This window comes from Pagrus pagrus, assembly GCF_965226575.1.
Source record: "Pagrus pagrus genome assembly, chromosome: 1".
NCBI classification, from domain to species: Eukaryota; Metazoa; Chordata; class Actinopteri; order Spariformes; family Sparidae; genus Pagrus; species Pagrus pagrus.
This window is the reverse complement of record NC_140185.1, coordinates 2,234,968-2,262,636: the sequence shown is the minus strand read 5'-3', so window position 1 is coordinate 2,262,636 and position 27,669 is coordinate 2,234,968. Positions and strand designations below refer to the sequence as shown.

General features: G+C 40.8%; 2 protein-coding genes across 6 annotated transcripts; one reads left to right on the top strand and one right to left on the bottom strand.

Annotated features, from left to right (window-relative positions):
- Positions 1-1,538: 1,538 nt before the first annotated feature.
- On the top strand, positions 1,539-22,341 carry mtch2 (mitochondrial carrier homolog 2). Its single transcript, XM_084363235.1, has 13 exons — positions 1,539-1,649; positions 2,865-2,949; positions 8,624-8,730; positions 10,441-10,467; positions 11,776-11,832; positions 14,828-14,885; positions 15,099-15,150; positions 15,245-15,304; positions 16,405-16,498; positions 17,902-17,949; positions 18,042-18,109; positions 18,195-18,270; positions 21,491-22,341. The coding sequence occupies exons 1-13, from the start codon at positions 1,563-1,565 to the stop codon at positions 21,575-21,577; spliced, it is 906 nt and encodes a 301-aa protein (XP_084219361.1). The 5' UTR covers positions 1,539-1,562; the 3' UTR covers positions 21,578-22,341.
- Positions 21,756-26,343, bottom strand: znf414 (zinc finger protein 414). Of its 5 annotated transcripts, none has more exons than XM_084363189.1 (6): positions 26,325-26,343; positions 25,885-25,956; positions 25,537-25,653; positions 25,085-25,190; positions 24,474-25,006; positions 21,756-23,255 (listed from the first exon to the last, which is right to left on the bottom strand). In XM_084363189.1, the coding sequence occupies exons 2-6, from the start codon at positions 25,934-25,936 to the stop codon at positions 23,086-23,088; spliced, it is 978 nt and encodes a 325-aa protein (XP_084219315.1). In that variant the 5' UTR covers positions 25,937-25,956; positions 26,325-26,343; the 3' UTR covers positions 21,756-23,085. The 5 variants fall into 5 exon arrangements, with proteins under 5 accessions (XP_084219315.1, XP_084219317.1, XP_084219316.1 ...); XM_084363191.1 differs by having other exon boundaries at positions 25,888-25,956; positions 26,325-26,340; XM_084363190.1 differs by lacking the exon at positions 26,325-26,343 and adding an exon at positions 26,071-26,126.
- Between the last annotated feature and the right edge of the window lie 1,326 nt (positions 26,344-27,669).

Sequence of the window (27,669 nt, the reverse complement as noted above, 5' to 3'; positions counted from 1 at the left end):
TACGTTTCTTGTATTTTTGTTTTGTTTTTGTTGTTCTTGTTTAGATATAAATATTATTATTATTAATATTATTATTATCACTATTATTATTACTATTATTATTATTATTATTATTAAGAATGAATATAATAAGGGAATAGGCAATGCATAAGACTCTAATACAAGGCCTAAATACAGGAGGGATGGGATAAAATGTACTTAAAAATACACACATTTTGCAAAACATGCAAAGTATAATGCATTTATCTATTTATACATATATCTATCACTAAAGTCATGCTTTTAAACACATTTCATATTTTTCTTATATCAAACATCAAACAAAGGCGGCTCTCTTAGGTGTGTCTCAGTGCAGGAAGGACCAGGTAAGCTTCCTAACCCATCTTTCCTTCCACAAATAAAATCTGAGACGACATGTAAGGAAACATGTCCAATAAAAAAAAAAAAAAAAGGCAAGCAGTATGAGATGTAGCCAGCAGGTAACAAGCTGGATCATCAGCCAGACAGAGCAGGCAGCTGCAAATCAAACCAATGCTTGAAACAATGTCTTTTATTCAATAGAAATTCAGTGTATTTGGAGTCATGTATTATCCAATGTGAATTTTGAACTATTAAATATACCACCAACCAATAACATGGGATCTCAGAAAGATATTTCTTGTAAAAACACTTACTAACCTATTAAATGAATTCACTCACAGACCTCTCTTTTCCACTCTCCTATGGTCCCAAGCCTCGCCATTAGAGATAAAATACATTCTGTTTAGAAAAATAACAATACATGCAGACACAAAGTACTGACAATAAAAAAGGTCTGTGTAATGCAATTTTCCTTGAGACTTTTTTCAATCAAATGTTTGAAGAAGTTGAAGTAGAAGAAACATTTACAAGGTGATACACAGACATGATTTGTGCACATTATTTACTTTTAGTCCACATTGCCCACTTATGCAGGCAATTTGGACTGGCTGTCGTGGTACACATCACCTGCCATAAACAGGGCAATGTGGAGTGGGAGGAACATTTGGGAACTGCTCTGCTGACTTCTGGAGAGAGAGATATCTCTACTTATCTTCACAGCTTCCTTTATAGAAATTACATTTTCAGATGTCATTTTTTTGTCTGGTTTTGTAGCATAACACTGGGGACCTTTTATTAGATTCAATTAAACTTTTGCACCTTCATGAAAAGTTAAACATTCACAAATCAAACCGAATAACTATTTTTGGTAACTTTCAGTAGTTTTCCCAAATGTTACACAAATTACATGAACTATGATGTTTTGCATTGTTGTTGTCTTATACGTGTTACTTTTCTTTTTCTAGAAAATGAATCTAACTTATTATTTTTATTATCAATTTGTCATTTTTTTGTTACCGTCGTTAGAGTTTTTCTTCTATTACTTACTTTTATGCTGTTGTTTTTTTTCAGCAAGGTCAACTAAAGAGTCCGTGCCGACTGTAAACCCTAGATGGCAGTACAGTTATAATGACAATAAATATGGGAGCTACATGACGCAAGAGCGATAAGAACAACTTCCTGTCTCCCCTGTCTCTCCAAAAATGGCGGACACGTGTGGTCAAGTGTTGCTGGGATCAGGGCTGACCGTCCTCTCCCACCCCCTGATGTACATTAAAGTCCTGATCCAGGTAAGAGGGGAAGTGTTCGTATAGACGCTGGGAAGATGCTGCTGGTGCAGGAGCAGCTTTACTCATGGTTTGTTAGCCGTATAGCGTGACAGTGGAACTCAAGTAGGTAGTAGCCTGAAGACGAAACTGTCAAACTCCATTGGAAATAGCGCAGTTTAATGTTGCCTCGCTTATCAGTAAATGAATGTACAGTGTAGAGAAGACCTAAGCACTTTGACGAATCACTGTCATGGGCTCTTTAATTCAGCATGCAGATAATACACATGGCAGTAATCGCTCCGACGACAAGATCAAGCTAAAGAACTGGTCCGACTGTTGTCCCTATGACCTTCTGTTTCCAAAATACTCTGTAGTGGGCGGAAGCGAGTGTGTGAACCAGTTCTACTACAAACATACATACATACTGTATTAATATGTCGTTTGTTTGTTAAATGTGATGTAGGCAGAATGTACATTCGTCCTGAGCCGTACTCACAAATGCATGAGTTATGTTTTCTAACGTTAACAAGATAAGGCATATAAGGTTGCGTTACATTTAATTGCTTTACAGAACAGCTAGGTAGCTTAGCTGTCAGCCGAGCAGCTCTGTTGCTGCGTTCTATGTTGTAGCATTGTTTCTTGAGATGACAGGGTGATTTCTAGTTTCCACTCCTGTCAGATTAAAGCACAGTGGCCTTGTTGACCCGTGTAGCAGTAAAAGGTCAGGGACCAGCTTACCTTTCTTGGCGCTAACATGCTGTTTTATTTTATAGTTTGTTTTACAGCAGATGGTACTGTTAGCTTACTATCATAATGTATCTTTCAAATGACAAATTACTTGCATTACTGCGTCGCGAGCACAGTATTCGTGAGCCTGTTATTTACTGACTGGTGCCCTTTTGCCCACTAACATAGCTTGTAAGCTAACACTAGCGGTTGCTAACTAGCTAACGTCAACGTTATAGTTAAGTATTTAGCCAACATCTTAAAGTCGGGTTAAGTAGCACACATACAAAAGTTTGCATCGTGTGAAGACTAAAATGAATTTATCTGACAAAGCGAACAAAACATTAAGACGGATATGGCAACAAGTTGATAAAACGGGTCAAGAAGAAATCAGGAAGTGTGGCGAAAACCTCCGTTTCTGCTGTGGTGCACAATGAAAGTGCTTCTGGATAGCAGTTAGATTAAATATTAGTCATAACTTTGCCTAATTATTGATGTGTGTATTGTTAGGTAGGACATGAGCCGCTCCCTCCAACCCTGGGCAGGAACCTGTTTGGCAGACAAGTCTACCAGCTTCCTGGACTGTTTGCTTATGGTGAGTCTTATTGTCCAGATGAAGTCCTTTTCAGAATTAAATCTAAGATATTTGTTACAGTGGTCTGAAGAGGGCAGAAAGAGATGTGCTTTAAATGTCTCTCTCTACTATAATGTAACATTACAATATGCCTTTAGTTGTAGTGGTAGTACTGTGGAAATGTTATGAGAACAAGTTGTAAATTTGTGAGCTCATTTACGGGATAAGGTGCACATCCAGGGTTGTCAGATGGGAAATGTTAAACTATCATACCAGAGGCTGCAAGTTATTGTGGTTTTAGGAAAATTATGCCACACTAGTCATAACCACAAGAACAAACACTGAACGCACTAACAGCTTACAGCGAGCTGGACCACAGCAGGACTTGAGCTTTTCTGTTCAGAGGAACATGAAGTGTTAAACAGTGAACTGCAGTTTAATGTGACAACACAACATGTTTACAATTAGTAAATGTGCTGAAGTATTTAAGCTGAGTACAGTGTAGAGGTGAAAGTACTTTGAGTTTGGAGTTACAGACACTTTACATCAGCGTACGTCTTCTGTCAGCGATAAAAATAAAAAGGTACAAGCAGGGACCAGGTGGTGGAGTGGTGGCTTCAGGGCACAAAGACCTCAGTACAAAGACTGAGACATTTTCCCCAAATTCTGTGTTTCTAAATTTTGTGTCCTATTTACTTTCCCTTAATTCTGTTTTGTTTTTGTTTGTTTTTTTTGTTTTTTTTTACAGTTTACAGATGAGAATTTATTTTAGTTTAAACCTATTTCTTAAAATCACTATAAAATAAATACAATTATTTATTTCCTCAACATTTTAATGGTGATTCTTCTATGCCTCTATTTACTAACAACTATGGATGACAAAGTAAATAAACGTCCTTTTGATCGGTGATCAGTGATCAGCCAATTCTGCTTCCAGCAAATCCTGAATGGAACACCCTTAGTCCTCATACATAATTTTCAAAGATGATTGAACAGTCTCTGCTCTGTTACGCACACCTTTTCTGACCAATCCATTGTAACTAAAGCCTTGGCCACACTACATGACTTTTAAGGTCATCAGATTGCTGTGCTGTTTCTGTCTTGTAATCTGAAGTAGTTGTTGTGGTTTCCACACTACATGACTGTTAAGCGACAGGGGGTGACGCATGTCAGACATGACACAGGAATGATGCTGTCCAAGCAGTCTAAGTTGTTTGAGCGCTGATTTGTAGCAAAAAACAAGGGAGAAAAAGAAAAGAATCTTAGGGAGATGTCAGTGAACTCCACAATCACTTTTTTGAACAGTTCACACATGCCATTTGTTGCTCATCAGAGCCAGCATTGACCTGCCCTTGATTTGGGGCTTTTTGTTGGCGATCTCTAAAAAACACTAGTGAGTGGAAAATCTGGGCTAAAATCTTGTAGTGTGGAAATTTCTTGATTATAAGATGCATCGCGATGCGGACGTGGAAGATTCTGCATCGATACAGAGCATAATCAGAGCCTGCAGTTTATGTTGATTGTTGATTGTCCGGCCTCAGCTGGACAATAAAGTTAGGTTGCTCCCATGCTTTGAATTGTGGGCGGACATTAGGCTAACGTTTCTTATGTAGGAGGTATGCTAGAGGGAGGCAGAGATCATCTGCACGTTATTAAAAAAAACAAAAAAAAACAACTTGCGGTGTGTTTTTTAAAATGCACATCCTGGGGCACATCTCGGATTTTATGATCTTGCTGGGAAGCTCGAACTGGACGAGACACACGCTGAGCGTGCCTTCTGCCTCACAACGATTAATAATCACGTTAGCCATTTTCACCTGAAGCTAGCATCTGCAGCCATAAATAATAACTGTTACAGCAAGCCCAGCTAATCAGCCAAGATCTGAGGAAGCACTGTCAACTTTGCCATCCAACTCTGAGTCAATAAATGCCTTATCTTAAAGCTGCTTTGTGAAAACAATATTGTTGTAGATTACAACCAACGTCTTAGGCAATGCAGATGGATACATGTTTTGTTTATGTAATGTTTTATGTTTTGAAAAGATACAGCTTTTTTTGTAGACTGTTGTAGTCTGACTGTTGGAAGGTCTTTCTGAATAAAAGGAGAATTTAAATGATGTAAAAGTAGGCATGTGCAACAATATAGATTGTTGAGGATGTCATACACTGAGATGCATCACAATGCATCGAGAATAGTTTTGCATTCGAATCGTTGACAGCTTAATCGTAATCGAGTCGTGAGGCCAGTGAAGATTCACACCTCTAGTGTGAACATCAAGAGTAATGCACGACTTTGATAGCTTAACTGAGAGTCCTGATAGTGGGATGTCTGACTCCTGCTCTTCTCAGCACTATTTCCTCCTATACTCTGGCTCAAACAACAGTGGTTCTGAAGGAACAGTAATAGTCTTTTCATCAGAGCTCCCAGGGCTTCAGACTAACTTTTTTTACTAGGAGCACAGTGGCCCCTAACTGACAATTTTAGGAGCACAATCACAAAATTTAGGGGTGCACACCATAAACAACATGCAAAACAAATATTCACATTTCTTCTCATTTTTACTGTATTACTGATAAATACTTTGATAATAAATGCAGAAATTGAATTCCATGAACTGCAAAATTTGCAGCGTCAAGAGTTCGTTTCGCCATTGTTCGCTGAAAGTGACACCTTCTCCTTCCGCGTTTGGAACAACTAAATGTAAAATTTAGTCTCACTGTCTCAAATTTTGGTCGCCAAATGCGACCATTTGGTCACAGTCTGGAGCCCTGGCTCCTCATCGTCATCTTTGCTGTGTGATATTTTCTTCTGAAAACAAGTCATTTACACTAACTGCTCTTTGGTTGATAACTAGTATATGAATCTTCCAGCCCTGATCATACAATTGGAGTGCACATCTGAGTTTGGATTTAGAGGAATGGTACGTTTATGTGTTGTTGTGTCGTTCTACAAAAAAACAAAAAAAACATTGCTGATGCATTAGCTATGTTCAGCAGTGTTTCAAGTGGAGCCCGGTCGATGCAGATACTGATACCGGGTAGCAAAAACTTTCGATATTGATATATTGGCCGATATACACACATTATTTGCACAATCTGTCAAATGGTTGTCAAACATTTCTGACAAAGACATGTAATGGAAGCGGGATATTTTACAGTTTAACAATAAACTGTAATGTCTAAAATGACAGGGTACTGAAACGGTAAATTTCACTAGGAAGTTATAAATTGCATCAAAAAGTATCAGCTCATATTAGACAACATATGAATATGCCAAATACAGATGTATCTGAGATAGGCCAACATCGGCTGATAACCAATATATTGGTTGGACTCTAGTTTCAAGGCTCTAAGAGTTCATTTTAATAGTGTACTAAAATACCCTGAATCCAGTGGGCTTGTGATATGTTGGCAAACAGATTTAAAAATGAGCAAAACTGCATTTGCAGTTGTTAGCACATAGTATTTTACTGGGATAATTGTGCAAAAGCACTAGTACAGCCCAGGAAAGAAGTGTTTTGCTTTTTTCTAAGGCTGTGAAAATGAAGGAAAATGTGATCTTTGTCAGAGCTGAAGCCTCCACCTCCACATCATCAATATCTTTGGGAGCTATCTGATAGTTCAAGGTTCAGTTTGATTTATTTGTCATTATACAACACAGGGTTGCATAATGAAATGAAAGCTTGTAACTCCTTCTTGCTACACAAACATATGGCATACATACAGTCATGGTCAAAAGTTTACATACACTTGTAAAGAACATGTATATGGTATACATAGGCAGACTTCAGTTCCAATATTTTCTCCAACTTTCATTTTCTGTGATGGAATAAGGAACACATGGAAAACATACTACTTTGTCACAAAACAAATTCATGAAGTTTGGTTCAATAATGAATTTCTTACAGGTCTTCTGAAAATGCGACCAAATCTGCTGATCAAAAATATACATAGAGTAATTCTGATATTTGGTTAAATGTCCTTTGGCCATTTTCACCTCGATAAGTTGCTTTAGATAGCCATCCACAAGCTTCTGATAGTGCTGCGGCAGAATTTTTAACCACTCCTGTTGACGGAATCAGTGAAGTTTAATAAAATTTGCGAGTTTTGTGGCACAAACTTGTTTCTTCAGCATAGTCCACGTGTTCTCAATGGGGTTCAAGTCTGGTTTTAGGTTGACCATCCTGACCAGTTTTCTCTCAGCAGCAGCTGATAGTTTGTGTTTTCTTCCTGATTGTGGCAGTGACACAACTGTGTCATGCACTTTATAGCTACAAATAATTGTTTGCACAGTTGATCTTGGGACCAAATGTCCATTCAGGTGACGTTATACAACTGTCGAGGCCTGCATATGGGCCAGAGTGCAGGGTATAAAGCTTGCCGCATGGTTGTTGACAGCCTTTTGGAGAACTGTGAAAAAATATGTATGCAAGAGACATTTTAAGCAAAGCAAAACTGTAAGTTTTGTAAGTGAGTTTAAATGGCTGCAAGTGACTTTCCTGACTTGTTCAAATCAATAATGTGCTATGCTGAGCTCCTTAGACTTTCCCATTGTAGTGTTTGTAGCTGAGTGTAATGGGTGTATCAAACAAGCCCTATTAAAATGGGCCGAGAAAAGTCATCAGCTGTTATCAATCAGAATCAGTCAGAAGAAGTTTCATTCATGAAAACTTCATGAATGTTTTTTTCGTAGTATGTGTTCCACTCATTCCATCACAGGAAAATGAGAGCTGTAAAAAATCATTGGCACTCAAGACATGATATACATGTTCTTTACAACTGTAAACTTTAGCTGTAAACTTTTGACCACAACTTTATATACCTAACAGTAGTGCATTTTCTGATTATGTGTCGGGATAAATGGCAGCAGCAGCAGCAACAAGATCGTGATGATAATATTGGCGGCATCTTGATATTAAAAGTTCGACATCAGGTAAACACTGTGCATCCGGTCCACCTCTCCTCATCTCAGTGGAGTCCTGCACTCTGTCAGCTTGGAACACGTTCCACCTGTCAAGTGCAACAGCTTGTTCTAGGATGTTGTGGTGGAGACAGTTCTCTGTAAAGATGTGATACAACAGTCTCTGGTTTCCCATTGCTTGGTCAGCTGAGTCCAATTTGTCCATTTAATTTTCCTGCGACCAGACATTAGCCAGGAGCAGCCTCAAATCCAAACTGGATTAGCATGGTTCCAATCCTGGATCTCTCCCCTCTCCTTCCTGGGGCGTGATCGTTTCAAAGTCCACTGCTATTAATCCCAAACCGGTGCTTCTTTCTCAAATGCTGATGAATGTATTTTGGTCATAGGTAATAGTTGTTTCATTGATATCACCGAAAATAAAATAACAGATACACAGAAAGAAAATGAGGAATGCCAACCTTTTTTAAAAAAATAAATAAATAAAAATAAACGGTGCATATCGACAGTCACAGACTGGAGTCACAGACTTCCATCAATAAATCGATTCACCCCGGTACTTGTATACTGGGAAAATGGCAGTAGTCCAATTAAATGGCCTAATGTAGCTATGACTGTAGCTCGACTTAAATGTCCATGGACACATACTGATTGTGGGACCTGAATTTTTTAAATTACAGGATTGGGGTTTCCATCTATTTTACATCTACATCATATAGCTTTGTTTTAAAATCCCATTTATAACGTGTCCTGCTTTGTTTTGTGTGAATGTTTCAGCAAAACACATCATCAAGATTGATGGAAAAGTGGGTCTCTTCAAAGGGCTTGGTCCAAGGCTTTGTGCTGGCACCATTGGCACCGTTGTACACAGCAAAGTTGTGCAGGTAAGTCTGAATAGATCCAGTCCACCATTACCCGCAGATTCCACTGGATACGGTACGGCTGCATTACGGCTCCGGTACGATTTTGCTCCATCGTTCTCATCCGGCAACCCCCACCAGCTGCGTTTTGAGTCCGCCACGGCGCAGCTCCGATAATTACATAATCACACACAACCGCAGTTATATGTATGTGTTATAAACACAACAACACGAAGTGTTCCCGACCGACGGATTAGAAGAAGAGCTTGTATTTGTCTCTTTTTTGAGGTTTTTGTGTTTGTATCAACACGGAGTGTTTTATTTTGAAAATCAACTGGATGTCTTGTTGTTGTTTCGTGCCTGACTTCCTGTCTGCTCTGTGCTAAATTCGGCTGAATTGCTGCGTTGTGTTGCGGCGTTCACCAGAATAGAAGTCCTGCGTATGTGCTCCACAGGGCTGCGGACTGGCAGAGCTGGGACGCAGCAGACACGCAGCGCAGCGGACCTGGTGGAAGTTAACACATAGACTAGAGTGCTACGGATCAGCTCCGCCGCCGTGGCGGAGCCATAACGCAGCCGTACCGTATCCAGTGGAATCTGCGGGTTATACCTTCGGCTTGTTCTTCAGATAAAAGTGAGGATGTAATGATATAAGTTTTAATTTTTCAACAGACCTAGATGCTGAAACTTTACCTGGGCATCTTAAAGAAAAACTGTCAGGTTATCTGTCAAAAAATGTACACTGCATGCAGTACATTCAGCTCCTTTGGTGAAATGTACAATCCAGACCTCTGGCCAGAGGGTGTATTTGTCTGGCTCTATCATGATAATAAGTGTGCCTGTTGGTGCTATGGACACTCATTAATGTTACCAAATGTCCATTCAGGTGAGGTTATACAACTGTCGAGGCCTGCATATGGGCCAGAGTGCAGGGTATAAAGCTTGCCGCATGGTTGTTGACAGCCTTTTGGAGAACTGTGAAAAAATATGTATGCAAGAGACATTTTAAGCAAAGCAAAACTTGGGTGAACGAAACTCTTCTAATGATAATTTTCTTGGGGCTGGGGAGTCTACAACTGGCTTCTGGATGGGAATAGAGGTAGAATTCCAGGAGGTGTTGCTTTTTTACGGCATAAGAAGCTGGACTCGCTGATACAGTAAATGTACTCGGCACAGCAGGATTTGCATTTCAATCACAACTGGGCTACCTGCTTGAAGGTGTGTTTTAAACCAATGACGTGCTTGTCTCAATCCCTGCATTACTATCGAACAATCACCGCTAACAAAGTGGCTCCGCTAATTCATTTACATATTTACATTACCTTTTATATAGTAATTTAAAGGCTTTTTTATGAAGCAGCATTACAGGAAATGTTGGTCACCAGCAGTCACTAAACATGAATCCTGCAGATGCTTGAAAGTGATATCAGGATGAGAGAAATTAAAGAGAGTCAGTTTGAAGCTACACAGATTTTGGTTCTGTGTAGTATTAATGTAGTCCTGTCACATGTCCTGTCAAAAGTTATTTGGTCTTGCATAAAAAACTGAGTGCCACAGATCTTGTTAAATATAGCTTCGGAGCTTAAAAACCCACTTTTTGCATTATTTTTACTGTAGATTTTCCCAAGAAGAATTACTTTAATTTCCTTTTCTTGTATTTGAAAGTGTTGATATTCATTCAATATATATTATTGTTACTACAGTTGTATAATGTTAACCTCTGCTGTCTTACAGAAATGTCAGGAACAAGGCACAGCTCAGGTAAGCTTTCTTTCTGATTTATTGTTTAAACTTTTATAAATTAGATGTTATGTACATTGACACAGTTCAATTGTTATTTTCAAAAACGGTAAATACAACCCCAATGCCAAAAAAAGTTGACTAAGAAATAAAACGGAATGTGATCATTTGCTTATCCTTTTTAACATGTGTTAAATTGAAAACAATATACTGTAGTGAATGTTTTACCTCATCAACTTGATTTTTGTCTGTTATTGTGAAGTGTTCGGTGAACATTTCCACAATCCCTTTGATATGGGAAGTCCTTGACTTGCCTCCTCTCTGCTCACTCCTCATCTGTTCCTCCCCGAGTTCACCTGTTCTCTTCCATCCATATGTGTAATCCATGTCCCCCCTCTCAGGCTTTAAAATGGAAAAGGGTCATAGTGTTTAATATTGGGTAATCAAAGCAGGTCAATCAAGTTTATTACAGTTCATTACAAATCCAGAAGTGGGCGATATTGTATAGCTTTAATGGATGCTCTCTGTCAGAAACACAGCCTCTGATTGGTTGACCGACTCAACCTAAGGCATCATTGGAATTGCCAATGGATCATGCTAAAACAACAATAGATGTTTTAAACTTGGAAAATTGATAAATAATCACAGAAGACATACAGTGTTGGATTTATCAAATAGGGATTTATTTTACCAAGTCTCAAAAAACACAGCAGTTCAAGGCTGGATTACAAAGCTGCTCAAAGAGATACAATCTCACCAGAGGCCTCATTGGCACAATACTATCCTTCTGGACAACAAATGAATAATGGCAGCTTTTCAGAGATATTTAGTATGTCGTATACAACATCCCCAGACAATGAGGTTGGGTGACAAGATGTTACTTGAAAAAAAAATCCCATTGGTGTCAAAAAGCTTGGAGCAGCTTATTACAAAAGGGTACTAAATTAATTTTTTGGCAATGTGAACTTCTTTCCAAGTTCCAAACTTTGAACTATAAAGGTGAACTGAACTTGCACAAAACTGGTGACTCAGTCTCGTGGGTTTGTTGTGAAAGAATAGTGTGTATGCTATTAGCAGTAGCCACGTTACTTGAATTTTTGAGTGTTGAAACAAGACAGATGATCCCTGTTTCCTCTGGTGGCCTAGGGATTATGGCACCGGACATGAACTGCAGTGTCTGGCCATGGACCTTGTCCTTGCCCTTGCTACACGTCATCCCCCAACTCTCTCTCCCCTTGTTTTGGGGGCTCTGTCTACTGTATTTTGGCATTAAATGGCCAGAAAAATCTGTAAAGATGTATGATGTTGAGGTTTGTTGCTGTTAACCAGGTAGTGGGCGGTCAGCAGAAGGCTGTGGAGGGCTCCCTACAGCACGTTGTCAACGAGGTAAGACACATATACAAGTTATGAGATATGGCTAGAAAGCAACACACCAAACAAGAGCAAACTTGGGCCGTCTGTACAGTGCCTGTAACTTATAACACAACACTTCATCACATTAATTATCCTTTGATTTTACCTTTTAAATGCATTTTCAACCCATAGTGTTTTTAAAAGGGTTTTAACTCCTCAGCTGCCTATCTGAATATAATGTAGCTCAAACAAGTCCCCCGACAACTTTCACATCTCAAGGTTTGTCGTTTTTATATTTAGGCTTTACGACAGGTCAGCAACAGCTCTGTTAAACAGGCACCTTCCCCCCAGTTGACTGGACTTTGTTAAATAATTTCAGACTCCAAAAAAGCTGCCCTGTTTGATTAAAGGGGACCTACTGTTTTTTACAACCTGGACCTTATTTCTAGCATAAAATACGATCCTTTACTCACCCAGATAACTTTGGTGTCATTTGGAGTCGTTCGGTCGAAATTAGATCCAGTGGAGCGCCGCGTATATCCATATAATGCGAGTGATTGGGGCACCGAAGCGCAGCCTCTATATAACGCATTATCTGCCACGAAACTAGTTCATTTCACCAATATTTTGTTATGATACGCTAGTGCTATTCCCCTCCTAGGGGTGTTCCAACAAGGGTACCTCACGATTCGATTCGATTTCGATTATGGGAGCTTCGATTCGATTATTGGCCACGATTCTTTGATTATTGCGATTTTTAATGCTTTTTTCCATACAAGATTGATTTTGTCTTCATCTGTGGCTATATTTGTAAATAAATAGCCTATCAATTAACTCCGTTGCTCTAAAACTACACTCAAAGTAAATAACAAGGTTTTTTGAACATTTCACTTTCAAAGACACAAAATATTTTATTTTATGACCATGTAAACATTTGCACTTTGACCTACTTAACTTTGACCAGGGAAAGCTCCACTTGCAGGAGAGCCCCCTCTATTGGCGGAAAACACTGAAAACAGTCAAGCCCTGGATTTAATGAGGCGTAAACATGTGACGTGACGTGGCGTGAAGCACGAAGTTGGGCAGTGATCAGTGACAACAAAGTTGTCTTCAAAATAAGAGCTTTACATTGCACCCCATTGGATTTTAGAACTGGGTTCTTAGCAGGGGGCTTTTAATTTGAAAGTAGTGACCGTTCGTAGCTTGCAACACAACAGCTGAAAGTCAGCAGCTACTAGCTGTTTGGTTGTGTCCGCTAGCTGTCAGCTACAGAGACCGAGGAGACGGTAGCATCTCCCGGATCTCAGCGGCTTTCCAGTTGCTCATCTTGACATCCGCGGATGAAGTGATGAACTGACTGCTGTGATCAGCTGTTTCCTGGTTTTAAAACTCCCGGCTGCGGGTCGCACAACAGTGCACGTTATCGACACCTCCGCCCATGTCCCGCAATTGCCGGCACATTGACGCCTCGGATTTAGATAGCAATGGAGGCGGCAGTACCCTCAGAGGCGTCAAATTGGCGGACCAAAACAGACCGCCAATTTGCCGCCTTCTGTCTAAATGCGCGGACCTAGCAAAGCATCGACGTTAATTAATCGATGCCGAATCGTCACGTGACGCATCGCGATGCATCGCCACATCGATGAATTGCACCCACCTCTATTCCCCTCTGAGTTGCCTGTTATCAACATCCGGGGTCTGTAGGTTGACCTAGCCGTCTAGCCTAGCCGCAGCCGTTTGTTGTTCTTTGGCCAGCTGTTCCTCTCTCTGCCTCCGCATCCTCCTTTCAACGAGCTCCTCATCCGTGTACTCTGGCTCAAAACGGTAAGGACGTCCATCATAAACAAAGTCATCGTCCGCCACCTCAGAATCTGAAAAATATTCAGCCATGTTGCAAAAAACTAGCAGTAGCAAACTACAGGTAAACAAGCCGGCTGTCATGGGTGCACGCGGCTTTCAGAGATTACATCATCTTGGTCAGAGGTTAGTAGGTCAACCTACAGACCCCGGATGTTGATAACAGGCAACCCCGGACTCAGAGGGGAATAGCACTAGCGTATCATAACAAAATATTGGTGAAATGAACTAGTTTTGCGGCAGATAATGCGTTATATAGAGGCTGTGCTTCGATGCCCCAATCACTCGCATTATATGGATATACACGGCGCTCCACTGGATCTAATTTTGTCCGAACGACTCCAAATGACACCGAAGTTATCTGGGTGAGTAAATTACTGTATTTTATGCTAGAAATAAGGTCCAGGTTGTAAAAAACGGTAGTTCCCCTTTAAGTTTCAACCAGTTTCTGAAAGAATGAGAAATGTTTCAAAATCATCATTGATTTTATAAACCTACCTTTTACTCTGTCTGTCTGTCTGATACTTGCAACAAATATATACTGCAGCATGAAAGTTCTGCCCTTCCTGTCACCTCAACCAATCAGAGACCCCCTCCACAGCTTCAAAAAGAAAAGCAGTGAGTAACTGATGATGGTTCCAGGAAACAATAGAAAGGCTGGAGATATTCAATCAAATAATCAGCCAGGAGAGCGTTTAGGAGAGTGCATAAGGAAGATGTACTGTTTGGATTAGAATCCATCTCGTTGTCCCACAAAATGAAAATGAATGGGCTTCATTTTCAGTGATGTCTGCACGTGTTAACTTTTCTTGCTGAAATTCCTGACTGTAGTTGGGAAGCAAAGGGGAGTTGTCTTCCCTTACGTTAGGGCTAACCCTGTTCACTTTTCCAGCAGTTGGGGAAACAATAGACAAGACTTTTGGTCTTGAGAAGCTGCTCTGCGGTTTCCTCATCCTCACCAAACACTTGCGCCTTATTGATACTTTCTGACTGCGATTTCTTTTTTCTTTTTTTAAAGTGGGAATAAAATTAGCGTCTTTAATTTTGTGAGTTAATGTTTGTGAAATAAAAATGCATTCTCTCGCATACACATGTATATGTATTGGCATCTACACCTCGTGTGATGTTTTTTACGTACATCTCATTTGCTTGTTTTCTACCTTTTCCACAGACAACCAAGGAGATGATAGCTCGTTCCTGTGCCACCATTGTCACACATCCCTTTCATGGTATGTCAGGAATGTCTGCAACAGTTTGAATCTTTCAGATAGCTTAAACTGACCTACCAAAACATTATGCATGTGATACTTTCAGAGGTTGTCTTATAGCTTTGAAGTGGTCTCAGTTGTGATGCATTTGAATTTTTAGTTTGGATATGGCAAATCTGAGTGGGAAGGCACTAGTCTGTATGTCAAATGTATCTTACTCAACTTGTTTTTCAGTGATTACATTGCGATGTATGGTCCAGTTTATTGGGAGAGAAACAAAATACAGGTACATTTTTTTTTTTTGTTTTAGATATAAACCTTACTGAGTAGAGCCATGAAAATGATTAAAACTTAAAAAATATATTTTCTTCTGTTCTCAGTGGGGTGTTCGACTCCATCATCACAGTCTACAGAGAAGAAGGCATACTGGGCTTCTTTGCGTAAGTTTGACTCCTCTTATCTTTTTCTCACACACATAACACAGTTCACAAAACCACACACCCATAGGGACAAACAACTCATATTTCCAGCAGGATGAAGTGCTGCCTTCATAACTAGATAAATGCTTAACAAAAATCAAATGACACATATTACCAGATTGTTGTCCAATCAACTGTGCACATTCAAAAGTTGTAGTCATTCAAAAGCACTTTCAACTTTAGTGGGTGTTGTCATGATAATGCGACAAAAGGTTTGCCACAATATGATTTCAATTAGATTTAATTCAGGGGCTTGCGACTGCTTTGAGACAGTATCATATGATCATTTATCACAATCAGTGACAGAAGAAGATGCCACCCCTTTTTTTTTGCTTTTGGCTGTGACAGAACAAAAGACACATAAGTAATTGTGAACATGGCTTAACAACAAAAACATTTAACAAAAGTATAACATTTGGCTCAATAATAACTGTCAAGGTTCACAGACAAAACAATTGTTTTTTTTCTGCTAGTCACCATTATTAGTTTAAGACTATGGCATTTTATTACCTTTTTTATTGGTCATATGCGAGTCCTTCCCTGCTTCCTTCCGTTGCCTACACAAGCTTGTGGAGGGTTTGTTGAAGTTGTTTAATGCTACTGGACTGTGGAGTTCTTCGTGAAGGAGTCGGGTCAGATTTTCAGTGACAGTCCAAAGGACATGACTTTATGCACGTTCTCTAGTGCCTCGTCTCAGTGCCTCTCTCCGTTCCCCTTTCAGAAAACAACAGTAGCTAACATTAGTTTAGAAATGGAGTCCGCCAACATAAACTAACGACCGGCTTCCAGTACCACACAGAAGTTCCACAGAGCGCCTTTTTAAGGGAATAGTATTTAAACTTTTCCTTACTGTTGGAGTGAGAGCAAGAAGTTGGAGGATTGCCGAGTGTGATAGCCTGCCACATTAATTGTGCTTTCTGACTTGTAACGGCATCGTTCATAAATGGCATGCGCTATGTCTGTTGTCTTGCAGTGTTTTTTTTTTTTTTTATACCCAGTATGCTGATTCTTTTCTTCATTTTAAAGATGTTTTAATCAGAAATGTGTTTGTTGCTTTCTAGTGGTTTGATCCCTCGCCTGCTCGGAGACGTCTTGTCTCTGTGGATCTGTAACCTGCTGGCTCACCTCATCAATACATACGCCATAGATGACTCGGTAAGCCACGTGTTTCATACCTATCAGTCCAATTAAAGGTTCTGTATTGTTTAATAGAGGTTCGGTTTAAAAATTTGCCTGAAATACACCAGTCAGTGAACATTCACAGTGCATTCAGAAAGTATTCAAACCCCTTCACTTTTTTCACGTTTTGTTATATTGCAGCCTTAGGCTGCTTTTCCATCAAATCCAATCGTGCTGCCTACGCTTCAGAGACTCACATTCAGCCACTAGATGACCAGGCTTGTGACAGAAAAAACACAATTTCTCACAGAAGCCTGGGTACCTGGCATCCCTCAGCCACTGCAATATGCTCAAAGATGGACAACTTCCACCAGCAGTTTCTCTGGCTCCTTTTACGATCCCGGATGAGTCCCCAAATATGTTACGTCCCTGTAAGGCCAGGGGATGAGGGGAGTAACATAGTAAAATAAAACCGAGTGTAAAGGAGGGGAAAGAAACATGGTGTGGTTGTTAAACTAGAAAAGAGTTTATTTACAAAAAAGTAACACTGGTCAACAAAAATAGATTTGTCTCCAAAAGAAAATGTGCAGTCTGTAGCTCAGACACTCTGGCTCCTGCACACCACAGCTGCCCAGCCCACTGGCACCAGCAGCACTTTATATCACCCGGCCTAAGTGGCAAGTAGAATCAGGTGTGGACCTCCACACACGGGCAAGGAGGAGGGGGGGAACGAGGTCGACACTTGAGTGGAAACACAACACAAAAACACAACACAAACACGCCCACAACACTAGGGCTGTAACACTACCTTAAAACACTTTTTGACGTACTCCTGAGTACGGCACACCAGGCATCCTCCCGTAGTAGACTGTTGTTCTACAACGTCAAGAAGTGTTGTGATAGAATTGCGCATGTGCAGTGTGGAGCTTTATTTCTTGAATGCTGTAGCCGTTCCTTCAACCATCACTGCTTAAAGTCCATATTCACATACTCAGCGCTACAAGCGGCCCTCAGAGCTGCCCACTGGAGTGTTAGACTGGACATCAGGAGCGCCAGGATTTTCCCACACTACTACTTGTAGTGTGCTACTGCTAGCCAGTCTGACTGTTGGCCTGTGCATCCTTGGACACTGTCTCTACTTGTAGTGTGTCACACAAACGAAGCAACAGTCAGCCCGATGGAGAAGAGTAGGCGGGTGACACCTAAACGTAATCGTTATGTAGTGCTGCATGGTAATGCAGTTTATCAAAGACCATTAAGAATCTCCTTGAGAACTTGGTATGTGCAGAAAAGAGCACCAGCAGCTTGAGACAATTGCGACAAAAAGTCACGGTGCACCACAAAAAAATGTAAAAGTGCGTTGAGGGTTGAGGGCTTGTGTTTAGCCATCTTCAGTTCAAGCTAAAATATAGAATTAACACTGTTGTTCTTGTGTCCAGATGAGTCACACAGGAGAAATCAAGAACTGCTCTCAGGCTGTGACGGGGGTGAGTGACAAACATGGCCGTCTTCAACAGCAGCACACCAGTCTGTCCTTAGCTTGTAGTCCTCATGTTCCTCCTCTGCTTTTTTCTTCCAGTTCTTTGCCAGTATGCTCACGTACCCTTTTGTTTTGGTGTCGAACCTCATGGCCGTCAATAACTGCGGGTGAGTTGACTTGGCAGATTATTTGCTGTTGTGAATCCTCCTGAGTGTAAAATCAAGCAGAGTCATACTTACACTGTCTCCACAGGCTTGCCGGAGGCCTGCCACCCTATGCATCAGTATATCCCACCTGGGTGGACTGCTGGAGGCATCTAAGCAAAGAGGTAAATGCATCCAAACACCTGTGCCACAAACACTGGAGAAATGCAGATGTCACGTAAAGCACTGCGTTTGTAGGATGCAGAGGGTGCACTATTGTGCACTGTTTAGTCATCAGTCACCATCACATGGATCACAACATGTAAACATTGACAGTTCACGTAATTAATTTCTTAATATATATTTACTCCTATTAACTTTTAAATTTAGGCTCATCAAACAAGACCAGGAGATAAAAACAGAGGCTCTCATTTCTGTCATCTATTTAATAAATTACTACCATAGTGCTGGTTAACCTTCGTGCCAACTTTGGGCACCCTGGTAGTTATTAAAATGTTTTTAATGTTTTTTAATTCTATTAATCCACACAAGAAATGGGGAACCAGAGAAATATTTCTAATTACGTCGCAAGTGTTTTCAGAAGACCGGGCACCGACAGGAGAACAGACCATAGCCTTTTGCAGCATCAGCTGGCGCAACTTAATGGCAGTCTCTGCCTCCACCTCCAATTGTATAAGTTCCAACTTCCTCCGGAGCTGACACTCCCGTTCCTCCCTCCTCTCCTGCTGGAGAGCAAACAAGCTATCCTGAGCTTTATCTGGGCATCTACCTTTGAACCAGGAGACCACTCGACCGAGTTAAACGGCTTCATCTCCGGCCCAGCTTCCCCCACACCAGGAGTAGGGTCAACCGGCCATAATTATGAACTGTCCAGCCATATAAGAACAAACTCCTCAGATCCTACTAGGGGTGGAGCCGAACCCGAATACGGTATTCGGAAAGGCACAAATAACGTGTTTTTTACGAATACTTATTTCGAACAAATACTTTAAAAAATATTTGTATTCGGGAACAAGAAAAACATCATATCAAAAAGCTACGTTTCCTCATGAGACCGCAGTACATGCCCGGGTTAGTGAGTGAGTGACGTTCAGGAGTCGGGGGCGGGGGGTCGAAGCACCGCTGTTCCGACCACCCCGCCCCCGCAGCTGTCCATGGTGCTGCTGAACCAGGTGACGTTGTTTACACTCTGCGTTGTGGCTTGTCTGTGAAACGCGCGCTGCTCAGGGACTGGGCAGATCTGTCCCACTTGCTTTGTCCCTCACTCCGTTGGGAGATCTTCCACAGAGTAAAAGAAATGCACATTGTTTCTCTCCCCCGCTCCGCTCGAGCGCGGCTGAACGCGGCTTGAGCCCACTTCACGGGCGCGAGGCTGCTGCAGCCGGCGACCCTGCTGACAGCAGACCGGGGGAGAAAAAACATTCTTTGCTCGGTGCTTTGGTTGGGTTTTAGGCAATGAAGAAAGGAGTTGGTTAAGTTCAGTAAAAAGACCAGGTAGAGGCCAGAAGCATAATGACCGTTAGCTACAGGCTACTATGTCATATTATTTACAGATCAAGTTTAGTTCTTGGAGCTCTGTGCATTAGAAAGAACAGTTCTTTTAAGTATTATTTGTTTTTATTCTGTCTGTTCAACGTCCTCCAACAAGGACGGGTGGTGGTGGGGTTCATAATGTTCACAATGATATTTTATTAGTTGTTGGTTTAACCATGGATGAGGTAATGGCTGTTATGTTATTTTCTTTTCAATGACATTCCTTGTTACATGTTCATTGCTGGATTTATGGAAAAACATCAACCAATATTGCATATCCATAATTATTATAATGGATAATTAAAGAATACTTACACTATAACGAAAATTAGAAGTGTAACTCAAAAAAAATATATATTTTTACGCCTATTTTGAATTTTACTCGAATACAAATACAAATACTTTTCCCCCCTCAACAAATACAAATACGGATACAAATATCGGCTGCTCTGCACACCCCTAGATCCTACCTATTAAAACTTTACCTGTATATCTTCTGGAGTATGCTGGGCTCGAGGCGACTTGAAAGGCTACTATCAGCAGCTGAGGCCCTGAAACGCCTGCCTCCGACAGGGAACTTTGTCCCCGCCCAGGATTACTCCGAAAACAAAAAAGGCCAAATAACAAATCTGAAAGAAAGGCTGATTAACAACCCAGCTGGACACTCGCCTATCTTACCTGAGAAGCAGTCTGTCCTTAGCTTGTAGTCCTCATGTTCCTCCTCTGCTTTTTTCTTCCAGTTCTTTGCCAGTATGCTCACGTACCCTTTTGTTTTGGTGTCGAACCTCATGGCCGTCAAACACTGCACTATGTAAACAAATGTCAGACCAGTTAGATATTAAACCAATTACCAGACCAAAAGAGTATTACTGAATTTTACCACTAGGTGTTACACATGACTCAGGTGCTCCTGAGTGGAACATACTAGGAGCCCATGAATTAGACAGTAATAGCACCACAACAAGCCCCAAGGATGAGTGGCAGGTTTGACTTAGTGTCCAAACTGTGTAATCACGTCACTGTACTGGAGACCAAAAAGAGCATCACAACCCCTGTGAAATGACTCTTACGGTCACAATTTGATGCATTCGGTGTAGAAGAGCCATGCAGCTAAATCATTTTATCCCTATTCGAGTCCGCCAGGGGCTAAACCAAAAGTTAGCCGTCTCAGCCGGCCGAAGTCCCTAGGTCACTCGCTCTATGGAGTCTTTACCATACCCAGGAGGTCCACCTGTTTTATCTTCATGTGCCACTGAACAGCTTTCATCAAAATGAATGGGGCTCCTCCTCCGACACTGTACCCAGTGTTCATTATACATGCACCACAACTCAGGACAACTGTGACACATTATCTACAGAAGTCTCACACCAACCATTCCACCAAGACTGCTCAGTGCAACTTGAGAAAGGATGGCAGTAGCTACATTTCAAGTGCATACAAGTTACCCACAATAAATCCCTGCAAATAAAAAAAATAAATAAAAAGGCCTGCTTTTTTTGGCATATAAATTGGCTATCCCAGGACTCCTGCTAACGAGCCGCATTTTGCCAGCTCAAAGTAAATGCATGTTTCTCACTAGAATTATACATGTCACTACACTGATGCATCCATTTAGCACCCAGATACACTTAATACCTTTTATATTAAATTACTTTAAAATCTTCACTACATATATTATGTCTGGACATGGATGTAAACTGCAACTTGAGTGATTGTGGAGACATGCAACCATTGGGTGGTCATATTAGTTGTGTCAAAATTCAAATGGACAGAAAAGAATTGGCCTTTTGGTTACATGTATTCTGCAACACCAGCAACTACTAAACACTTCTCTCCTCTCTTCATTTCAGGGCAACATGAGCAGAGGCAACAGTTTATTTTTCCGGAAGCTTCCAGCAGGAAAGATGTACGCAATTGAGGAGAAGAGATTTTTTTAAAGCCTCAAGAGAACTGAGCTGAACAAAGTTGTGGTAATAAAACAGAAAGAATCAACATTGCCTGATCTGGGGGTTGGACAGTTGGCACTTAATCTTTTTTGTATTCACTTGTTTACTAAGTTTATTTCTTTTTCTCTTAACCTGCCATCACGTGAAATAAAAGCGCATTAGTTTCCAGTTGATTTTTAGCAGGTTTTGATTTATTAACAGAAATTTACAGAATGAAACTACAGGATCATGAGCCAATATAAGATGGAGCATAAATGCATTGCTTCTTTTTAAAACCCACATGTACAAAAATTGATGGGAGGACGTGCTGTCAAACAAACTGTCTGAATAATGTTATGACAGACCAATGAGAAAGCCCCCCGCCCCCCCATGCTTTTTAATAAATACATATATAGATTATTTGCTGACAGTGACTCTCCTTCATCCATGTGATGGAATTTGTTTGCTGAAAACAGCACTTCAGTCTGCATGTGGTAATGTCTTATAAATACACATGTTAATGATCAAGTGGGACCTCTTGTCATGTGGTATTGTCTTGATGTGTTAATTATTGTAAAGCTCGCTGCCTGGTGGGCATGTAATGCTAATCAAATGGAAAGAATAGAGTTAGAGATGGTGGTTAATCAGGGGCATGTTTAGATGAACTGAGGCATGGTGAAAAGCCTGAGCTGACCAAAATCTCTTGGCACTGAACAGGCAAGTGCTTGTATCAACTCATTCTGACTCACCCAAATAAAAACTGCTTTGTTTTTTTGTTTTTTTTTTACCTTGTCTTTCTTATTAAGGGGCTTGGTTTATAATTTGATAAGTACATGTTGATGGTATGTGCACCAAGGAAAAAGGATCCTACACGAAAGCAAAGAATGGCATCTAAGAGCAGCTCAGAGTTCAATGACTGGCTGGCACTGGTGGCAAGTTTGATGTAACTGTCAATAGACCAAGTCTATTACATTCAATACAGTGCATGTATCTATAAACTTGTGTGTGTGTCAAAGCCTGTGCCGCAGAGCTGCACTGTTTTTCAAAAACTATTACAAACATCAGTGTGCCACACTGAACATGTCACCCAGCACAACACTCTTGTAAGACTTTGGTGAAAATAATCTGTGTTTTTGGCCATTCTAAACAGTGGGTGTACTTCAAAACACGCACAGTAGTCTCTTTCAGTGCGTTTGAGCCTTTAAACCCAAATTCAGTTCATCTGGAATTTGCAGGCCTGACAGCATCAACTTCTGACAACTTATTTACATTGAATGAATAAACTAGAATGAATGACATATTTTATTATTTAAAATATTTTTTATTATTACAAAATGCCATAAAAAAATAGTGGTAAGGACCTATCTCAAGGTAAGAAGTGTTTTCAAATGTGAGGACAATATGGATGCTCCTTGGTTAAACTCTTGAAAGAACATTCCATCAACAGTAAGATAAGTTCGAGAGGACATCAAAAAGACAGCATTTGCTTCCCGAATGAAATGAGTCATCCTGGTTCCACACTACGTGCTAGTGGCAGAGTTCCCTGTGTCTTCTGCAGGTTTGTTACCGCTGTGACGAGTGTTGATGTGTAGAGTCATTTCCTTACGGTTGGTTACCGAGTGGCCACACTGCACACATGTGTAACGGCCTTTAGTGTGCTCCCAGAGGATTCGTCTGTTGCATGCCATACCTAATGGGTGAAAGGACAAATTTATGTCTGAATAAAGGAACTGCATGTAACACTTTCCAATTCAAAATGTTGTTTCTCAGTCATCAAACTGACTCATAATCACAAAACAATGGAGCTATTGCATTCTGGCCCAGAGAAGATTCACATCACCCTACAGACCCCAGCTACAGAAAGGTTCCAACACAACCTTGAAGATGATGCTCAAAGACCCTGCTGCCGTCTGGAAGTATCCACTGCTGTACCACAAGACCACAGAGCAGCTTCTCTCTTCAGACTTATCAACATTGGAGCCATTACTTCCCTGTTGAAAATCTCTTCCTTTGATCCTGAATTGTCAAGTGTTTTGTAAAGTCTGTTTCAATAGGCGCTGTAGACATTAATCACTGATCATAATGGTGGGAAGATGGTTTACATGTACAAGTGTGGGTGCTATAATTGGCCACAGCTGAGGTTAACAGGAACATGTACTGGCAGCTGTTCTGACACTGTTAAACCTCAATGATACGACACAATCAGTGTGACTTTTTTTCTTCTGTGTTGAATGAATGTGTGTGTGAATGGGTGAATATTACAAATATTGTAAAGTGCTTTGAGCTGTCAGTAGACTAGAAAAGTGAGTGCAACACCAGTTAGCCATTATATACAATTAGCGTCCATTTTTAGCTTGTTCATAGCATTTCTCCATCGGCATACCAAGGTCAATATGGCTGTGTAACACATAACTGCTACGGACATTGACTTGACAGGGAGGACTGTAGTCAAAGACATTACATTTGAGGGGGTTAATGTTTTGCATGGTGTCCTGACAGACAATCAGCAGAGTCGTTGTCAAATCTAATCAAAACTTATAGTTAATTTCATTCTCTCTGTTCTGAGAGGCAAAAAGCTACATTCCGGACCAGAGTGGTGTCCCCAAGGGTCCACATTTTAGGCATAATCATCAGCTGAAATTTGATTGTCAGAATACTTATTTCATTTCTTAATAGATCAGCCTCAAATGTCAATGTAGATTTGTATGTACATATTATACAAAACTACATAGACATTCTTTCACACAGCTGCCTACACTGAGAATATCAGAGGTGGGTTGCTTGTGTCCAGCTTTGTATAACTTAGATGACTTTTGGCACCTGGAATGATTTCATTATGAACCAAGTAAACATGTCCCCACATCTGGCAGGTTACAGCTTTGTGCTTTAGGCTAAGAAGAGGCTTCACCTTGATTCTTTTTCCAGACAGCTGAAGACCCAGGAGGAGAGTGAGGAGCTGATCCAGGAGACCTGGTCTGTGTCTGGTGCTGACCCTGGTTATCTGCCGGATCAGGAGCTGCTGACAGGCCAGCTACATTTAGAGAATGAGGCAGAGCAGAGGCATCTTTCTTGAGCTGAGGCTGGGGAGCTACCTCTGTGAGCTGCTGAGGAGCAAGCTGGGGAGGGGAGATCTCTGGGTAAGACAAGAAGGGGGGACCGAGGTGAGGTGGTTCAGCAGTGTCTGACTGAGGGACAGCAGCAGGGAAGGAACCTTCTGGGTTTGGGATTTGGAAGGGTAGTTCCTGGGTAGTAGACACCGAGTCCAGCAGAGGAGGGTTCTGGTCTATGGCCATGGGAGTCATGTTTGGGTTGGTCACAGCAGTAGCCAGAGGGGGCATAGGTTCAGTCGACTTTGTTTTGCCCCGTGGCACTTTGGAACAGGTGTGCAGGTGAGTCAGGAGGCCACGGTAGGATCGCAACTTTGTGCGACAGCTCTCACACCTACAGAAAAAGAAGCAACATCACATTATTCAAACCATTTTTACTAATTTTACTAAAAAATAAAGGAAATTAACTCACAGGAAGAATATGTTGGGCTTGTGATGATGCCTCATATGTTCCATCAGTTTCTGCATGTTTGGGAAGGAACCATCGCAGCCAACAGTGGAGCACAGCAAGACCTTTCCTGTGGAGAGGACACAAAGTAGTTTAGCCATCCTGTCCTATCCTGCCATGGTTTATTCAGTGTTGCTGTGTACAACCTGCCCTTTATTAGCATGTTATGAGCATGCTATTGGCATGTTCTAACTGTCAGGGTCAGAAAGGCCTAGCATCAGAATGAGCAGTGACATGGTGTGAGCTCAGAGAACTGAGTTAGAGAACACGTCAGGTCTTCTCTTAAACAGACTTGCTGTGTGGGGAACATGGTGGCAGCTGCTCTGACGGGCTGTGTACGTTAATGCCACACAGCAACAGGCCAGTGACAGCTCAATTATCTCATTCACTGCCAACATGCACAGCCGGGAGCTCACCAGGAAGGGACTGAGCTGAGATCTCATGCTCCTTGATGTGGTTTTCCAGAGCGGCCAAGTCTGCGTACACCCGTTTACAGCCGTGTAACGGACACGGTGTCCTCTTGTTTCCTGAAACTGACAAACACAACTTTACAAAATGTCAATTAACTATTTTGTTTTGTGACACCAACAGCGTAAATTACGTCATTAGCATGGCAACACAACTCGAGCCGGTTAGCACGCTGATGTTAGCTAGCTGACTGGCTAGCTTAGTGTCATGAGTTAGCTGGTGTTGTGGCGTATAATGCGATAAAACAAAAGTACTGAACTGTCCTCTGTCTGCAATGTTTGAGTGAAATTACAAACCACCGTTTCCATTTTCTGCTGTCTGCGACACCGTGCTCTCTGCACACATCATGATGGCGGAGTAGTTGAGCGCTGCAGAAACGACAACAAAGGAAGCGCAGAAATTAACTACAAGTACCATAATGCAATGCGGCAAGCAAGTTTATTTGCGTGTTTTTAAATAAAGTTTGGTTTATATAAACATACCACAAAAAAATAAGGAAATTTGTGTTTGGTAGAGTATTTCTTTGTTGTAACGATGCTTTTTGGCAATAAATCTTATACCGTTGGAAAGCCTGTTTATTTCCCTTTTAAATGGTGCCACATTAGTAAGGAACATACATTTGTGGGATGAGCAGCAGAGCTGAGTATGTGGGTTGCTCCCATGAAAAATTTGCTAAATGTCCTCTGCCAAACAGACCCTCCGGAAATCACCGTTTGTAAAAAAAATCCTTACTCACCAACTTCCTGTTTCCGATATCTGCATTTGGGTCCTAAGAAAACCCCCACAGTAACAAAAATACCATCAAGTGTTCTTTAATCTTCCATCTGTCACTTACTGCTTGTCATCAGTGAGTGTAGCTGATGGTCCAGATTTGTAGTAAATGCAATGTGAACATTTGTTTTTAAAGATTTTTTATTGATCTAATGAACTTGTACACAGCTGCATTTAAAGTTCATACATTAATTATACAAAAGAAATTTAAAAAGAAGTTGTATTGGAGCAGGACAAAATGATTGATTTTGAATAAAGTTATCTTCATAACATAATCACCTGTCTAATGAGGAGTTTGAGGACTAGCCAGGCAATTTGAAAGCTGATGCTCTGCACAGGAAATTCCTCCAACTCATGCAAACACACAGCTTATAGGCACACCCTACCCATATTTAAGATGGAAAACTCAGCTACTTGACAACAAACTCATCGCATGCTCACCTTGCTCCTGATAGTTCAGATTTTGTAAACCAGTAATGATTATTCAACAAGGTGTCCTTCATTCATGTTGAAATTCAGCAGTACACTGGCAGATTAGAGTACTATAAAACACTTACATTTGTAATACAAATCATTACAACAAATAGTGTCATTATTTTGTAAAAGTACTCAGGAAGAGATATGTATTCATGCAAAAATAGCAATTATTATATAAAACCATTAACCTTAAATACACCTGGCATTAAAATGCATCATAAGAGGTTCCCCCAAAAAAACAGTTAAGTAAAAATGGAAATAAATATACAGTATACATCTCTACAGCCCTCCCAAAACACTGTGCCTCCAGAATCTGTCATTCAGTTTGATTTGATCAGAGCAAAAACAATAATACATAAGAAAACAAGGAATCGATGGTGCAGTATTACTATACACAAGTGTGATTCCTGCTTTGCTGTCCTGTTAATCATCATACAAAACCTCAAATTTATGTTATGACCCCATAAGGTGGTCTGACTTTCAGGCTGTGAACACTTAATCTGAATAGTGAAAACAAAGGTCAACACACTCTGTCTTATTTCTCTCTTAAACTCTGTGCAACATTTCACAATTTTTTCATTCTATAGCATGCATGCACAGTTGTGGTAAGGACAAATGCATGATCTAATGGATGTTATCAGCTGACAATTTGAGTAATAGTTTTAAACACAAGCTGTCGTTTTCCTCCCAATTGTGCTTTAGATAACTGGGTTAAACTTAGAACTAAACTGGTCTACTCATGTTGCTAGTCCTAAATGAATGATGTAGTCATTACACCACCAAAACACAATGTAATACATATAGAAAAAGATCGTTTTTTTTAAGGCCACAAA

Bases quoted from the DNA above. Each gene is read 5' to 3' on its own strand.
- mtch2 (XM_084363235.1), top strand. From the start codon at position 1,563: ATGGCGGACACGTGTGGTCAAGTGTTGCTGGGATCAGGGCTGACCGTC. The intron at 10,468-11,775 runs GTAAGCTTTCTT...GCTGTTAACCAG, and splicing joins AGGAACAAGGCACAGCTCAG to GTAGTGGGCGGTCAGCAGAA. The intron at 17,950-18,041 runs GTGAGTGACAAA...TTTTTCTTCCAG, and splicing joins GCTCTCAGGCTGTGACGGGG to TTCTTTGCCAGTATGCTCAC.
- znf414 (XM_084363189.1), bottom strand. From the start codon at position 25,936: ATGATGTGTGCAGAGAGCACGGTGTCGCAGACAGCAGAAAATGGAAAC. The intron at 25,191-25,536 runs GTGAGCTCCCGG...TCCTCTCCACAG, and splicing joins CTCAGCTCAGTCCCTTCCTG to GAAAGGTCTTGCTGTGCTCC. The intron at 23,256-24,473 runs GTGAAGCCTCTT...TTCACCCATTAG, and splicing joins TGTCTGGAAAAAGAATCAAG to GTATGGCATGCAACAGACGA.